Here is a 16696-nt window from a genome sequence, read left to right as displayed (position 1 = left end):
TAATTTACTGTATTATTTATTTACTGTTTAATTACTTTTTAATTTCATTTAATATCATTTTTTATTAAAGTCACTATCTCAAACTGGGTCTCAGATTTTTAGCATCATAAATGATGAACTGTATTAAATCTAAAGATTGGTATTTCACCCTCTTCTAGCCTAAGGAACTGCATGAAACTGACTCCATGAACAGCCGCGTGTGGATTCTGACCAGCACTCACTCAGCCAGTAAAGTGGTCATTATCGATGCAAACCAGCCCTGCTCACTAGTTGACCAGTTTAACGTGTGCAATGCCCATGTGCTGTGCATCTCCAGTGTACCAGGTTTGTGTAGTTCTAAACACAAGTAAATGCACTGTCGATTGTAACAAACTCTGTTGCGGTTGAGTTAACTGTCACTTGCATTGTCCGTGTGTGTGCATGTAGCAGCCAGTGAGAGTGATTACCCAGCAGGTGAGATATTTCTGGAGCAGCAGGGTGGAGATGGGGCTTCAGAGGAGAAGGGTGGAGTGGAGGGCATGTTGGCAGGGATCACGATCGTGGGCTGTGCCACTAACTGCAGCGTAGTGCGCAGCAACTGCTCCTCTCGCACTGACACCCCCGTGCAGGACCGAAGCCAAGGTGAGAAAACTGACTGAAAATGTATGTTCTGAATCTGTGAGACTACATATTGGTCATCATATGCTTGGTGTTTAGCTCCTACAGCTCCAGTGTGTAGAAGCTTAGCTGTGTCACAGTCTGCGGAGGAAGCGACCGAAGCCATTGAGGTGTCAGAGGAGACGGGGCCAAGTGAGAACGTGGAAAGCACCCTCAGATCTTTCACCGAGCATGTCTTTACTGATAGCACACACAGGTACCTTACATATAGCCTACTTTTAAAACCATAGATGCTAAGCTACTTTAGATAAAAGTGCCTTGCAAATGCACAAATAGAGATTTATGAAAGCTTTTTGCACGGACATCTTACAATTTCCTAAACCAGTCAATCCCCTATTATATTTTTCTGACTGCAAAAGGATGTTTGTTATTTGCTGAATACTTTAGGCAAGGGCGTGGAATTTAGGAGGGACACTAGAGACATGTTCCTGCAAATATCAAGCAACTACGAAATGGTGCCTAGCAATAATTGTGATCACACAATTAACATAATTGTAATTTTGGCCACATCTGAAATGGGTCACACCTTTGACATTATTAGAAGTCAAACTAAATATGCCAGAAAACCCCCTATAAGCGTATTGAAAATACATGTGCACAGTTTTCTTTCAGAGTCATCATTGTTCCAATTCATTTTAACCCTGCCTGTAAGTGCTCTCCATAAATTATGTATTATGTACTCTGATGCTGACGTATGAGCGATATTAACAATTTCACTGCGGACAGAGTAAACAGTCTCCATTAATAATCCTTGTCCATGGACTCCTTGTCATTATTAGTTACCTTTCATTTTTAACATTACCAAATTCATTAATTAAAGTCCCTGAATTATGGGGTTTTTTTTGTTTGTTTTTTTGAATGTGCTTGTTTATATATTCTATCATGAAGTAAAGAAGACTAAATTGTAATGTTGTTGGTTCACATAGTCAGAATTGTGTAATTATTGTCGTAGCAACATACTGGCATAAAAAATACTCCCTTTATGAGTTATGAGTGTGTTGGCTACCATATCTATAAAAAAAAAATAAAAAAAATGTCTCCACCAATATCAAAATCAAAGCTACGCCCTTGACTTTCATAAATGATGTGTTGAATTGAAATGGTCTACTCTGCCATCAGTGAGGCAGGTGTGCCAAAGGAGCAAGTGACATCAGCCCCCACAGACTCAGAAGAGGCAGGAGACGATCGGGCAGGAACAAGTGCCGCCCCAACCATGTGGCTGGGAGCCCAAAACGGCTGGTAGGCATTACGTCTTCAATTGTATTTTCACATTAAAAAGTCATAATTCCATTTCCAACATTATATACACCATGTAAAATACACTGTCCACTCTGTCCACAGGCTTTATGTCCACTCTGCAGTGTCCAACTGGAAGAAATGCCTCCATTCAATCAAACTCAAAGACTCTGTACTGAGTTTGGTGTAAGTAGAATCCTAATGAACTATGTACACTACCGTTCAATTTTATTGTTTTTGAAGGAAGTCTCTTATGCTCACCAAGGCTGCATTTATTTGATCAAAAATACAGTAAAAGCAGTAATATTGTTGAAATATTATTCAAATTTAAAAGAACTGTTACATCTATTTTAAGATGTAATTTATTCATGTGATGTCAAAGCTGAATTTTCAGCATCATTAGTCTTCAGTGTCACATGATCCTTCAGAAATCATTCTAATATGATGATTTGCTGCTCAAGAAATATTTGTTCTTATTATCAGTGTTGAAAACAGCTGTGCTGCTTAATGTTTTTGCAGAAACCTGATACAAAGATCAGAATTCTTTGATGAATAGAAAGTTCATAAGCATGTTTTTGACATAGAAATCTTTTGTAAGAGTGTAAAGGTCTATACTGCCGCTTTTGATCAATTTAATGCATCTTTACTGAATAAATGTCCCCCAAACTTTAGAACTTTACATGTTTACCAATAACAAGTATAGACCATATAGACCAATAACAAGTATCACGAGGTATATGAAAAAATTCTGTAATCTTTTCTTCTGTCTTTGTCTCTTTGTGCTTCAGACATGTGAAGGGGAGAGTTTTGGTTGCATTAGCTGATGGAACACTTGCAATCTTCCACAGAGCTGAAGGTTTTCATCATGTTAAACTTATTAGAAAAAGAACTGTCATTTATTATTAAAGCAGGGTTTTGCTGTAAATATTTTTTATTCATGCTCTCCATAATGTAAAATCAGATCCAAAGCACGCTCATCCACAGCAAAGCACAATTGGGTGCTCACCAAGGAAATTAATAAAAAAAGAAAAAAGTCGGCACACCACGGCTCCAAAAATGTGAAAAATGTAATGATAGACTCACACACAGGTGGTAACGTTTCGAGCACGTAGGCTCTTCGTCTGACTTTTTTCCTTTTTTCCTCTCCATAATGTGAAACATAGATGGACAATGGGACCTATCCAACTATCATCTAATGGATCTGGGAAGACCCCACCACTCCATTCGATGCATGGCTGTGGTTCATGACAAAGTCTGGTGTGGTAACAAGAACAAGATCCATGTGATCCAGCCCAAGAGCATGCAGATCGAGGCGAGTCTCAGACAGCGAATGTTATGTCCTCATCATAACCTTTGTCTTGGGACTTTTATTTGATTTTATGTTTCTCTCTCTTTCATATAGAAATCCTTTGACGCTCACCCACGCAAGGAGAGCCAGGTGAGGCAGCTGGCGTGGATTGGTGATGGTGTCTGGGTGTCGATCCGTTTGGATTCCACGCTCCGCTTATACCACGCACTCACACACCAGCATCTACAAGACGTGGATATCGAGCCTTACGTCAGCAAGATGCTGGGTAACACTTGCTTCTGTGACTTCAACACTTCTTATTTATAGGTTCAACACTTCTTATTTATAGGTTCAACACTTCTTATTTATAGGTTCTGGTTAGAGATGAGTTTAGTAGTGACATAAGATGTTTGCTGAATTGCCTCCTCTTAGCATTTAAGCTTGGCAAAATAATATTTATTTTATTTCTCCAGATCCTTAAAAGCAGTTCAACTGAAAGTTTACACTATAGTAAACTAACTTTATTATTGTTATTTAAATGTATTGTTGATTCATTATTATGTTAATTTATTGATGGAAACATCTTGCCTAATATATATAAAAGATCGGTAGTCACAATATAAATGTTTTACGTTCTGCTGTGTTGTCTGTGATCGACAGGTACAGGAAAGTTGGGCTTCTCTTTTGTCAGGATAACTGCCCTGCTGATTGGAGGAAACCGCTTGTGGGTGGGGACTGGAAATGGTGTCATCATCTCAATCCCTTTGACTGAAAGTAAGTCTGGGGCGAGTTTGTTTGCACACACACTTCAGTGTTCACATGATTATCCTAACCTTTTCCCTTTCCATTGATCGACCAAAACATGTCCCTGTCATTGGTTTAAATGCTGGTTAGCTCTTCTTTGGTGGCCGACCAGCATGGTCTTTATTCTGAAGCTTGCTAGCCAATGAAGTCTTGCCGGTTAAGCTAGTAAAGAGGCTTGAATCTCACTAACTCTTCAGCTCATTGGGTTGCCAACACCCTGGGATTACCCTGCAAACTTTAATGTCATCATGCCAGATCATTAACTGCTAGGTCAACCTCCTTAATCCATTAATTACCCAACAAACCCTGTGTTGTCATCTCCTTTCTAGCTTTTCTTCTTTGTTCCTTTTTCTCTATTGTACCACTACCCTCTTTTGCTCTGTCTCATGAGTGTTGCTCTTTTGTCCTGCCTTGTTCCCCTTCCCACTTCCTCCTTCCTGTAGCCGTAGTTCTTCATCGAGGGCAGCTCCTCGGACTGAGGGGTAAGTGTGGAGCGTTACGACTGTCATTCTTGTAAGATCAGTTACATCACACTTCTTTTGGGAACACCTTGGTCTTCTTTCATTTATTCCATCGTTCAGTAAACTTTCTTTCTTTCAGTGGTTTTAGCATGTTTTGGTCATGGATGACTTATTTCTCTGTGCATTACTATATTTATTGTTTATTTAAAATGTTGTGGTCATTTTTTTCATTATTTTCAACAGGTAACATAAATATAAATCCACATATACATATTTATCAGATAAATATATCTTTCGCAACATAAATCTAATATAATTGCTAAATCAAAAATATATTCAACAGACTATAGAAATGTATATATGTCTATATATATGTATATACACCTTGGCCTTCTTTCATTACTTATTTCAATAAACAATTTTTCAGTGGTTTTATGTTTTAGTAATGAATGAATTGCCTCTCTGTGCATTACTATCGTCATTATGTACATTTTAAGTATTGTAATTTTTATCCATGGATATTTTTTTGCATGCTTCAGTAGATTCATTTCTTTACTTAAGCTCTGGCAGTTCCTGCGAGTTTCTGCGATTGGTCATTGCGCTTTATGATTGCTGGTTTCTGTTCTCTTGTAGCCAATAAAGTGTCACCCACATCGTCAGGGGGCGTGATCCATGTATATGCGGATGACAGTAACTCCGAGAAGAGTAGCTTCATACCATACTGTTCCATGGCCCAGGCTCAACTCTGTTTTCATGGACACCGAGATGCCGTCAAGTTCTTTGTGTCAGTGCCAGGTGAGTGTCAAATCAATAATAGTGTATTATATGCAGTGAGCTGTGTCAGTCCCAAAACATGTCGTCTTTTGTTTCCAGGCAATGTGCTGGCCACCCTGAATGGTAGCGTGTTGGACAGCCCATCAGAGTCTCAGGGGTCCTCAGCCCCAGCGGACACAGAAGCTCAGAGTCTTCAGAACGTACTGGTGCTGAGTGGAGGAGAGGGTTATATTGACTTCCGCATTGGTGAGAAGTAACTGATAAGAGAAATTAGCATGTACATTGGGTCATAAAATCATAACTTATTCATTCTGTCATTCTCAGGTGATGGGGAGGATGAGACAGAGGAAGTAGATGGTGAAGCTCCTCAGATGAAGCCAGCGTTGTCTAAAGCAGAGAGGAGTCATATCATTGTGTGGCAGGTGTCTTATGTTCCGGAGTAACGCGGACAGACACCTCCTGCCTTGCCCCCCTTTCCGCCCCCAAAGATAAAAGTATGAATCCTTTCTGTAACTATGCCCCGAATTCTGTACCTAAGCTATGTAACTACCACGGCCTTGTAACTACCCCTTTAAAGTCTTATATTGAACCCTTCAGCCTGTATTTTCCTACCCTCAATTATAACTACCTGTACGATCCTTCAATCCACCCTGTAACATTCCCTTTCCAACAAAAACACAAGGTTCAAGAACTTCCTGCTACTTATGACTGAATGGCAATTTCAAATGAAATGCATATAAACAGCTTAAACAATACCAAACTACGTTCCTGAAAGAACTACCCAGTTTTTGCCAAATACCGTGACCTTTGTTTTTACAGTCCCTCAGCACACAGATCACTCAATGATACGAACTCATCGTGAACTCGAGAGTTTCAGAGATCATTTTGAAAAGACCAGCTAGATGAATATTGGAATACAAGAAGGAAAATGCAAAAGAGACTTATGTAAATACTGGAATACATCATGCACTGCAGAGAGAAATGATCGAATATGTGAGGATAATCAAATAAATGGGAGGCCAGGATTTGTGGGTAATCTAGCACAACCCAAACATGTCCCAATGGCATTTCAGCTCATTAAGTAAATGTGTAAAAGAATATTCAACTAAATTGATTTTTAAAAAAGCACGCAAAATCACTTTAACCAATTGCAGCTAGCCCTCTTTCAACCTAAGTGAAATGTGTGCTGACTGGATCTGCTAACTTCCCTTTTGGATTAAGCATGAGGTTAACAGCTGAACTGAAGCCTTCGATTGGCTGCAGGTTTGAAAGAGATGGACGTCCCGCCCAGTCGCCTTGTATGTAAATCATCACTCTGTGTTCTCTGTGTGGTTAAGTATTAAGAAATAAACATGTTTATGTGCTGAATGCTTCTGTCGTCAGTGCCATTATTTGATGAAATGCTGTCATAATTTAATTTCATCAATACGTCATACACACCAATATATTTTAGTGGAAAATACTCTACCGTTCAGTTTTTTTAAAAGAAATTTATACTTTAATTCAGCAAGGACACATTCAATTGATCAAAAGTGACAAAAGATTTATTTCAAATCAATGCTCTTCTTTCAAACTTTCTATTCATCAAAGAATTCTACTACACTGTTCTTTTAAAATCTAATAATATTTCACAATTTTACTGTTTATATTGTATTTTTGATCAAATAAATGCAGCTCTGGTGAGCAGAAGAGAATGTTTTAATGTTTCAAAAACATTTTTAAAAAGCCTCCAAACTTTTGAATGGTATAGTTTACACAAAATAATACACACAAAGATAATTGAACAAAGGAATGATTTATTTGTAAAGTAAAGTTCGGTCCAAGTGAGTTCCAACCACTAGACTAGAGCAAGACCAAGCATTATTGGGATATTTTAAGTTTTTCAGAGCAAGCTGGCCATTTGTCATTCATTATTGCTTTTCATTTTGAGTCATGAATAATACATGTATTTTTACCTAGTGCATCAAGATGACAAGAATGCTCATATCAAAAGTTGGATGTAAAAATGTAAACAATGTCTTTCAAGTGGATGTAAACACTAAGTAACTTTAGAGTAGTGTATGACTTGCCAACCCAACCCAACAAAGATTAGTAACAAAGTGAATATCTGTGAAGCTTCGACATATTTGCAAAGAAACCCTCACACATGTTCACAACAGCATGAGTAAAGCAGTAAGAAAATGGTCACATTCAAAAAAAGCTTGACCAATGACTGGATTTCAGTGATCCAGACAAATGTCATCATTCCTTTATTATTTTGGTCACTCTATGGCTTGAGCAGAGCAGCCTTTACTCTGCGAGGAGCAGGTATCAGATGCAGATAAAGCTGCAGAAGCTGTGTGTTACGATAAATGTACATGATGGCTTTCAGGCGTAGATCCAGTTGTGACTGCACCCTTCCCAGCAGATCAACTCGTGATTCTCGAACCACAGCGAGATCTCTCTCTGAGCACTTTCAACTGAATCACTGCCATGGATCACGTTCCTGCACAAGAAAAACAATTTAACATCCAGTCGTCCGTCCGTCCATCCATCCATCCAGTCAAACATGCACATACACACTAACCTGCTCACTTCCACGCAAAAGTCTCCTCTGATAGTGCCTGGGAGAGAGTCTGCTGGATTTGTCTCTCCAAGCATCTTTCTGGCGGTCTTAACCACATCAAGCCCTTGCCATACCTAATAAAACATATATAAATACCCACACATAAAGTGTTGAAGTTAGACATCTTCATAGGAACGTCATAGCAGCATAAGTACAGAAATCCTATTGGACCTTTATATACGGAGACAATGTGTTTCTTACCATAGCAAGAATGGGTCCTGAGCTCATGTATTTGACCAAGCCGCTGTAGAAAGGCTTCTCCCTCAGGTCCCGGTAGTGCTCTCTGAGCTGCTCCTCTGATGCCTACAAGCATTTACTGTATTAATTATAATACAGATGATATATTAGTCATTATCTTTAATGAAAGATACTCCAGTGGTGGTCTCACCTGCAGGAGCTTCATGCCGACCAGTTTGAAACCCTTGAGTTCAAAGCGGCGGACAATCTCGCCCACCAGTCTGCGCTGAACACCATCTGGCTTCACTGCAATGAACGTGCGCTCGTTTGGACCAGTCCATCCTGAAAAACATATCTGAAATTAAACCCCCTCGACTTCTCAATGACATCGCTTGTTTTTTAAGTACTTTATTACAAAAAAATAAAACGGGTCTATCTTGTAGAAGTTAGTTTGAGTGGTATTCTAATTTATTACACATACTCCATTTTGATTGGTCAATTATGTGGACAAAATGTTACCACAAAAATGGCAATATCAGAAATTCCTGTCCTTGTGGGGACATGTTTTGGTCCTCCTGAGGACAACAGCTTATCGTACTAAGTGATGTTTTCTGAAAATGTAAAAATGCAAAAGTGTTCTGTGACGGATGGTCTCTCCGCGGTCAATATAATAAAAACAAATTAATATTTTATTTCCATTTATTTGTTTATTCGGTAAGTATCCTAGTTATATGCGGGGAAATTTTGTTAAACTATTCGAATAAATCCCTTTAGTTGATACAAAGTTTATTTTGACTGGCTGTACATTGTCCCTAATAAAAAATATATCGTACAGATATAATTGGGAGCTATATTATAAGCATCAAATCATAAAAAATTATGAAAGTAGAATATGCCGTATCCTATTAATACCGAAGCATTAAACCTCTTAGCCCTCGTCACCTAGAGTAGGTCACAAAAATAACTGACGTTGACTCAGAACACATTTCCATTTCAAATGTATAATTTATTTATGTATTTACTTGCAAATGAATATTATTATACCTTTATGAAAACCGTATAGAAGTAGTCATTATCGTTGTAGCGCAATCTATTTCTGTTCAAGGTCCCTGCAGAACAAAAGTGTCCATTAAAAATGACTCGAGGGGTCTTCGTAAGAGCACGTATTCTTCTGCATACCTGATTCAATAATCCTCGAGTGTTTTGCGGCTAAATCCGCGACCGCGAGCTCTTTCATGTCGGATAATGACCTTTTAGAACCCATTATAGGCATAGATATCATATCTATGATTATAGGTGTGTACTGCAGCCGTCACGCACGCGCGCGCGCGCTAATGCTACACACTAACGGACCAATCACGGATCAGCAAACACTGAAGACCCAATCGCAGGAACACAATAGGATAAAGTCAAGAACAAGGAGAGAAAGCATTTTATTACCTGTTTTTTTTATCACTCAGATTTTTATGTTAATGATCAATATCACATGCTAATTCGTTAACAGAGTTAGACTAGGACCCAAAACACATTTTAGGTGGTAACCTATTTATGTAGTTGACGAATGACGTATATATGGGCCGCATGTGTTACAGCGAAATGCTTGCGTTACTGCATATTGCTATTACTTCGCATCACCTTATGCCTAACAACCTCTCCTAAAACATAGCATTATGTGCGTATATACGTATAGCGCTGTAACGTGTACATCTGATAGTCAGCCTAGCAAACAATAACTCACGAGATGAATTAAAATAAGCCGCCGACATGAGGACTGCTCGAGTTGTTCCATCACTTTAAATTTTATTTAGCTAATAAAACGACTAAGACGTCCATAAGGCACTACTTACCCATCTTGAAAACGTTCGCAAATATTGTTAAGCAAAGTATGATCATCTACACAAAGCAGGAAACCGGGCGGGCGAGCTCACGAGTTATCGGAAGAGAGAGAGAGAGGGAGGGAGGAGATGCGCGCGCGCGCTGAGGTGTGTCGACATGCGCATGCTTGCCTGCTTTTGCATGTCCGCACTACTTAAAACATCTTCCCCCGGTCTCACAGACAATGCTTAAATCTAGTCCCAGACTAAAATTAATGTTTGAGCTGTTTTATTTGATAATTGATACATAATTATAAAAGCACAGACTAAATTTTAACTGGTAGGAATAGGATTAATCTTGAGTTTAGTAATTGGCCTACAGTATATTTGCCTACATTTGATTTACCCCATTACAATAGTCCCTTTACAGTTAATACTATTATAAAAATACACTTACTTGTAGGTTTAAAATTCATTCTAAATAAGGCACATCTAATGTCCATCAACAAATATTTTATGGAATATTCTTTGATTTTAGAGTTGCCTATATCTTTTCAAAATGTATAGCCTAGCCTACTATCGCTCTTAATTTAATGTTATCCTCTCCATAATGTACTTTAGAAACTAAATAATTTAAAACTGGGGATTATTGCTTTCTCCAAAAAATGTTTATTGCTTTAAAAGCTGTAATTCTCAACATTCTAAATAAGTAAGTCATCTTCATCTATGAACATGATGCTCAAATCCCAACTGTTTACACGCCCGACCGTTGTCGACGATACCAGCAAAGAACAGGGGAATTAACTTTGACAACCTTCGTCGCCCTCCTAGGCTGCCTCGTCATCATGTCAGAACTTTAACATTGGCCACCTAAATGCGCGCTCTCAATCACAAACAAAACGGCCCTAATAAACGATATCATCGTGGACAAAAAAATGTGACTTGTTTTCTCAGAGACCTGGCAATCTACCTGCTAATCTACCGCCCCCCTAAACCATCTGTAAAATTTCTGTCTGAATTGAATGAACTTCTCACTGTTATTTCATCTCTTTGTTCTGCTATGATTATGTTAGGGGATTTTAACATTCATGTGGATACTAATTGTTCTTACACCTCAGAGTTTAACTCTGTATTGGACTGTTTTAGTTTGACACAGCATGTTGACTTTCCTACTCACACTCATGGCCACACTTTGGATCTGCTCTGCTCTTCTGGTCTAAATGACATCTCTGTCTCTGGTTCCATCTCAGGTGTCTCTGACCATAAGCTCATTGAATGCCGTTTTCATATGATCACTCCTCCTCCCTCCTCAGAGAAAACAACTATCACATGTCGTAACATCAGGTCAATAAACCACAGCATGTTTGCTGCCTCTATACAGGCCTCGCCACTGTTTGACCTTGACGAGCTCTCGTCCGCGGATGACTTGGTTGCTACGTACAATGGCACCCTGACCAGCCTGCTTGATAGCTTAGCCCCTGTCAGGACTATGCTTGTACCAGCAAACCGTACTTGCCCCTGGTTCACCCCTGAGCTCAGGAAACTTAAGGCAGCTGGCCTCCGTCTTGAACGGCTATATAAGAAAACTGGCCTTACAATTCACTCCATGCTTTACACCGAATATACTCAGACATATAGGGATGCCCTCAGTGCTGCCTGCTCAAACTATTACTCATTACTCATAACCTCCTCCATGTCCAGGCCTAAAACCCTGTTCAGGACCGTGGACAAACTCCTCAAACCCCCTGTCACTGCCTGTCCTAAGACCCCTGAGCAGTGCCAGGCCTTCTTACGCTTCTTTGATGACAAAATTAGCCAAATTTACCACTGCTTCAACCCCAATGCTATCTCTCTCTCTTCTTCTCCTCCCTCTCTGGGCCCTCAGCTCTCCCATTTCACCGCTATAGACTCCCTCACTATCACTGACATTATTAATAAGTCCAACTCTTCATCGTGTCAGCTTGACCCTGCCCCCACAATGTTCTAATAGCCCTTCTGTCTGCTATTGGTGTTTCTGGCACAGCACTCACTTGGTTTCAGTCTTACCTCTCCAACAGAAAGCAGTTTGTAACACTTGGTCCACATCAGTCTTCCAAGTCCCCTGTCACTCGTGGTGTCCCCCAGGGTTCTGTACTTGGGCCCCTCCTCTTTCTCATATACATCCTCCCTATTGGCCAGATTATACGCAGCCACGGTCTTAACTTCCACTGTTATGCAGATGACATCCAACTCTATCTTACCACTCCCTCTCCCTCTGACCCACCACCATGCTCCCTCACTGACTGCCTTTCTGACTTAAAATTATGGATGCAAAACAATTTTCTCAAACTCAACACAGATAAAACCGAAATTCTGCTGATTGGCCCTAAAAGCATCCTCTCCAAATCTCCCAGTCTCACTCTCAACATTGATGGTTCACCTGTCCACCCTACCCCTGTTGTTAAAAACCTTGGCATTCTGCTTGACTCCTCCCTTAGCTTTGATCCTCATATCAAATCACTCACTAAGACTGCCTTCTTTCACCTCCGTAACATTGCTCGCCTCCAACCCTTCCTCTCTGTTAGTGATGCTCAGACTTTGGTTAACTCCTTCATTATGTCCCGTCTAGACTACTGCAACTCACTTTTCCTTGGTCTCCCTGCAAAATCACTTCAAAGGCTACAATATATTCAAAACTCGGCAGCCAGGCTCCTCACCCATACCAGACGATCAGCACACATCTCCCCATTCTCCACCAACTCCACTGGCTACCAGTTCCGTCCCGGATCAAATACAAAGTACTACTACTCACCTTCAAAGCACTCCACAACCTTGCTCCCCCCTACATCCGCGACCTCCTGACCCCTTACACTCCTTCCCGTTCACTCAGATCCTCTGACCAAAATCTCTTGGCTATCCCCCGCTCCAGACTCTCCACCCTGGGTGGCAGGTCCTTCAGTGCCTTGGCCCCCAAACTCTGGAACCGCCTCCCACAACCTCTTCGTGACTGTCCTTCTCTTCCCTTCTTTAAAGCACATCTCAAGACCTTTATGTTTAATGATCACTTCTCCACACCCAACTCATAGCTTCATACAGATAACTTGTCTTTGTTGTATTGTTTTGGTTGTTTGTTGTTGTGTTTCCTTGCCTTCTTACTATGTAAAGCGACCTAGGGTTTGAGAAAGGCGCTATATAAAATAAACATATTACTATTATTATCTTTATTAAGTAGCATAGGTCGTATACCCAAAACTCTATTTTGTATCTTTATTATATTTTGATTTCTTAAAAATGTCTTCCCTGAATTACTTGTTAAATTTTTTATTTTACAAGTAGCCGAACCTATAAAATGAGTGTAATGAGCTATAAGTTCACCGCAACTTATCCAACATACTAAAGATAAATTATTATAGTTTTAAGATATTTCTGGTGTTATAAAATATTGCATATTAATTTTCCAAGCATACTTTTGCATGATGCATTTCTAATTATTTTTCTTATATTTTAGTCAGAATTACTGTGCTCCTATTTGGCGCGCAGAAGCATTCGTTCAATGTGAAATTTAGCAGCAAAATGGAGATATTTGCACGACCTTCTAACATTTACAGATGGAGAATATACCTGTGAAATGTAAGTTTTGCACTGAGGAAAACACCATGTCTCAAACGCATAAAACAGCACAAAATACATGCTGTTTGCTGTGGTGGATGGATTTGATCCATGATCGACCTCTAGGGCTGCTTAAGAAAAGCGTGCACACGCAATTATCTAGACTAGATAAACCTGGATCAAATATGATATGATCTGGATCTTTTTTTTCTTTTCTTTTTTACCAGTTTTGTGAATTTCACACAGAAGTTTACACAAATCTGATTGAAGATCAATCTTTAAAGAGGTCTGAAGGATGCTTCATGATGTACTACAAAATTAGACCAAAGTAAGTTTACTCATTTTTATTCTACATCTGTAATAATACACACAACTTAATCATATTTAGCTCACATATTGTAAAGAATATTACACATATATTAACACAGATAATAAAAACAAAGTCTTTCCACAGAGGATTATACTTTTGGGTTTGGTCACCTGTCCAATTGTGCTGAAGAAATCTCCTTTTTTCCCCTCTCAGTGATTAGCCACATAATCCAAGGAAGATGGATAAAAAACTTGGCTATATTTTGTTCTAATAAAGCATAGCATTAAACACAAAACAGCCTTCACTGCAAGCAGTGCCCATAAAATTAGGAACAAGAAACAAAGTTTCCATCAAGACCACTGCAACAAAACTGAGATCTCCACAGCATGACCTTCAAGTGGACCTGAGCATCAGACAGGTGTACCCTCTTGTTTCTTCTCATCCTGACTCCTGAAGTAGTCATAATTGAGCATGATATCCCGTTTCAAAGGTAGAGAGGGCTCTGGGATAGTGCTGGCATCCACACCCAGCTCTTTGGCTTGCTGGGCCAGGATCATGGCACGCAACAGAGGCGGGTATTTCACATAACGGACAGGGGCCTCAGGAACGGGTTCACAGCTCTTGAAGACCTCTTCTTCGTGTTTGGGAACCAGTCGCCAGTCATGATACATCACCTTATCCAATTCGCGCTCTGTGGACTCCTCTTTACCTGAAATACATCCAAACAATGTCACAGTGAGGCTGCTGTATTTATTTGCTACATTTCTTTATGTATATGTAATGCTGTCACTTATTCACTACCGCTCAAAAGTTTGCAGTCAGTATGATTTTTCTTAATGTTTTTGAAAGAAGTCTCTTCTGCTCACCAAGGCTACACTTATATAGTACAAAATGTTATGATGTTATCTATTTTAACATATTTTAAAATGTAATTTATTCCTTTTATTTTATTTCTGATTTATTCTTAATCAGTCTGATATGATGATTTGCTGCTCAAAAAACATTCATTATTATTATTAATGTTGAAAACTGCTGCTGCTTAATATTTTTGTGAAAACTGTGATACATCTTTATCAACACTGTCTTAATCTGCTCCAAATACACCACTGTAAAATATTAGGTGCTGATTAACTGAGATAAATTTCAACTTGTATAAAATGTCCCTTATATCACAATTACTCCACAAGAGGCCAGTATAAAAACAACTAGTTATTAGTCTTGCATTTACATTAAGCATACTTTTATCCAAAGTGAGTTTCAAAACAATTGATCATACATATATTAGCAATGCCACAAATATCAAATTAGTACATAGCTAGAGTAGAAGTCATATGGCAGAACAAAAGAGGAAAGAGATTTTTTTTTTTTCCTAAGGAACTCACTTTTATTGAAAAGAATTGCCTTTATTTATGGTTGTGTTCACAGAAAAGGTCTTTTCTTACCTCTAAATGTTAAAATTCCCCATGCTTTCCCATGATCCATGTTCTAAATGAGAAAAAATCAGCGTTTGAATTCACACATGCACTGACCTCAATACATAAACATCTGTACAATTAAAATAATCACAGAACATACCTCTGCTGTATAATCCACCTTGACTTTTGTTATTTTCCAGTAGCATGGCTCTGTATGCTCGTCCAGCCATGATTTGCGTGTGAAGAGCCGACCCACACCAAACATGCGCATGCCAGCTAGTAACGTAAAGAGGCGGGTTTCTCTCTGCACATCCTTCCAAGCCAACACAGGCAGCTTTTTGCCAGTGAAGGGCCGTGTCATGGTGTCGTAGTCTAAGGCATAACGCTGAGAGTCCTGGGGCCGATTCTTCAGCTCCCGGTAGGCCCGGATCTTCCGTGCCATCTCGGCTATTAGCCTCAGACGCTTTTTCTTTACCATGTTGCCTGGATGACCAATAAAAAAATAATATTACAAAAAAAAATAAGCACCAAAATATGGACATAAATATTACATCAGGTTTCACACAAACTTGTGGAGCTCATGCAGCTTGAGTTCTGCAGTCATTAATGCAAATATCAGGGTATATCAAATACTGAGATATCCTGAAATTCATGGAATATTCAGTTTAGCTATTCACTCAAATTGATATGCTGATAATATAACCTGAAATGAAACGTAATGTAATGTAAAATGTAAAATACAAAATAGAAGAATTTAAACAATTAATTTAGACTTTTGGATTTTACTGTATATTGAAACCAGGGAACTCACAAAGAAAAAGTCTTAAATATTGCCAAGTCTATTATTATGTCTAAAAGTTATATTAAGTATTGTATGAAAAATCGCATATGAGTCAATTAAGAGACTCATATGGGATTCATGTCACACACACACAAAAAAAAGACTTTATTTCGAATCATCAATAATAATTAGTTTTTCTTCATATTAATACATACAGGTTTGAAGGCATATTTAAAAGGCCACTTAATAATAAATAGAGATGTGATTTGCAGTTATACTTTTGATCTGTCTACTGAAAATCCGTATGAGACAGGAACCGTTAACAGGTTTGCCAATTTTCCCTCATTATTTAAGACGTAAGCTAATGTAAAACGAAAAATATATCACACAGACACATCTGAACAGCGGCTACTTTCAACGGACCAGCTAAATAGTCTTGGGCACACATGCTGCACGTGTTACAACAAATAATAAGATACTAGACATAGGGGTGAACGCAAAGCACTACAGCCAAAGCCATAAATAGAAATGTGAATTTAATAAATGCAAATACGCGCACATTCTAATTCATTTTCCAGTGAACGACAGTTATCTTACCTATCTGTTTGACTTGACCTCCACACAATTACGTCACGACTGCTGCTGTCCGTCACGGAAATCGGTCCGTGCGAAATGCGCGTGCGTGTTCCTGTTCCGCTTAGCAGCAATATTTGAGAGGGTATATCTCAGATGTTTCTCAATTTAAGTGACCATAAATCTGTTCAGTAACATAAACAGACCTACGTA

General features: G+C 39.0%; 3 protein-coding genes across 20 annotated transcripts in view; 1 reads left to right on the top strand and 2 right to left on the bottom strand.

Moving 5' to 3' along the window:
• Positions 1 to 6586, top strand: part of mapk8ip3 (mitogen-activated protein kinase 8 interacting protein 3) — a 32640-nt gene extending 26054 nt beyond the window's left edge. For 10 of the 17 annotated variants that reach the window (XM_084385499.1, XM_084385502.1, XM_084385513.1 and 7 more), the window contains 13 exons: positions 159 to 324; positions 427 to 621; positions 697 to 853; positions 1777 to 1896; positions 1999 to 2079; positions 2682 to 2749; positions 3057 to 3205; positions 3296 to 3467; positions 3842 to 3955; positions 4429 to 4467; positions 5080 to 5241; positions 5320 to 5466; positions 5545 to 6586. In XM_084385499.1, coding sequence (XP_084241625.1) covers positions 159 to 324; positions 427 to 621; positions 697 to 853; positions 1777 to 1896; positions 1999 to 2079; positions 2682 to 2749; positions 3057 to 3205; positions 3296 to 3467; positions 3842 to 3955; positions 4429 to 4467; positions 5080 to 5241; positions 5320 to 5466; positions 5545 to 5663 — 1689 coding nt within the window. In that variant the 3' untranslated portion in view covers positions 5664 to 6586. Of the gene's footprint in view, positions 1 to 158; positions 325 to 426; positions 622 to 696; positions 854 to 1776; positions 1897 to 1998; positions 2080 to 2681; positions 2750 to 3056; positions 3206 to 3295; positions 3468 to 3841; positions 3956 to 4428; positions 4468 to 5079; positions 5467 to 5544 lie in introns of all 17 variants that reach the window. The other 7 variants (XM_084385511.1, XM_084385507.1, XM_084385506.1 and 4 more) reach the window with 2 other exon arrangements.
• A 413-nt stretch (positions 6587 to 6999) lies between these two features.
• Positions 7000 to 10006, bottom strand: nme3 (NME/NM23 nucleoside diphosphate kinase 3). 2 transcript variants are annotated; one of them, XM_084431617.1, is made up of 5 exons: positions 9850 to 10006; positions 8214 to 8344; positions 8027 to 8128; positions 7787 to 7899; positions 7000 to 7705 (listed from the first exon to the last, which is right to left on the bottom strand). In XM_084431617.1, the coding sequence occupies exons 1-5, from the start codon at positions 9893 to 9895 to the stop codon at positions 7588 to 7590; spliced, it is 510 nt and encodes a 169-aa protein (XP_084287743.1). In that variant the 5' UTR covers positions 9896 to 10006; the 3' UTR covers positions 7000 to 7587. The 2 variants fall into 2 exon arrangements, with proteins under 2 accessions (XP_084287743.1, XP_084287744.1); XM_084431618.1 differs by lacking the exon at positions 9850 to 10006 and adding an exon at positions 9182 to 9281.
• A 3720-nt stretch (positions 10007 to 13726) lies between these two features.
• On the bottom strand, positions 13727 to 16606 carry mrps34 (mitochondrial ribosomal protein S34). The gene is made up of 4 exons (XM_084407560.1): positions 16508 to 16606; positions 15290 to 15612; positions 15157 to 15199; positions 13727 to 14423 (listed from the first exon to the last, which is right to left on the bottom strand). The coding sequence occupies exons 2-4, from the start codon at positions 15605 to 15607 to the stop codon at positions 14125 to 14127; spliced, it is 660 nt and encodes a 219-aa protein (XP_084263686.1). The 5' UTR covers positions 15608 to 15612; positions 16508 to 16606; the 3' UTR covers positions 13727 to 14124.
• Positions 16607 to 16696: the final 90 nt, after the last annotated feature.

This window comes from Rutilus rutilus (genome assembly GCF_951802725.1).
Source record: "Rutilus rutilus genome assembly, chromosome: 1".
NCBI classification, from domain to species: Eukaryota; Metazoa; Chordata; class Actinopteri; order Cypriniformes; family Leuciscidae; genus Rutilus; species Rutilus rutilus.
This window is presented reverse-complemented; position numbering and strand designations above follow the sequence as displayed.

What these genes read in the sequence shown, in the direction of transcription:
- mrps34 (XM_084407560.1), bottom strand. Translation starts at nt 15,607, where the DNA reads ATGGTAAAGAAAAAGCGTCTGAGGCTAATAGCCGAGATGGCACGGAAG. An exon ending in AGGTGGATTATACAGCAGAG is followed by an intron (nt 15,200 to 15,289) that starts GTATGTTCTGTG and finishes TTTCTCATTTAG; the next exon opens with AACATGGATCATGGGAAAGC. An exon ending in GGGAATTTTAACATTTAGAG is followed by an intron (nt 14,424 to 15,156) that starts GTAAGAAAAGAC and finishes GATGTATTTCAG; the next exon opens with GTAAAGAGGAGTCCACAGAG.
- nme3 (XM_084431618.1), bottom strand. Translation starts at nt 9,275, where the DNA reads ATGCCTATAATGGGTTCTAAAAGGTCATTATCCGACATGAAAGAGCTC. An exon ending in CAGGACCCATTCTTGCTATG is followed by an intron (nt 7,900 to 8,026) that starts GTAAGAAACACA and finishes ATGTTTTATTAG; the next exon opens with GTATGGCAAGGGCTTGATGT. An exon ending in TTTTGCGTGGAAGTGAGCAG is followed by an intron (nt 7,706 to 7,786) that starts GTTAGTGTGTAT and finishes TTTCTTGTGCAG; the next exon opens with GAACGTGATCCATGGCAGTG.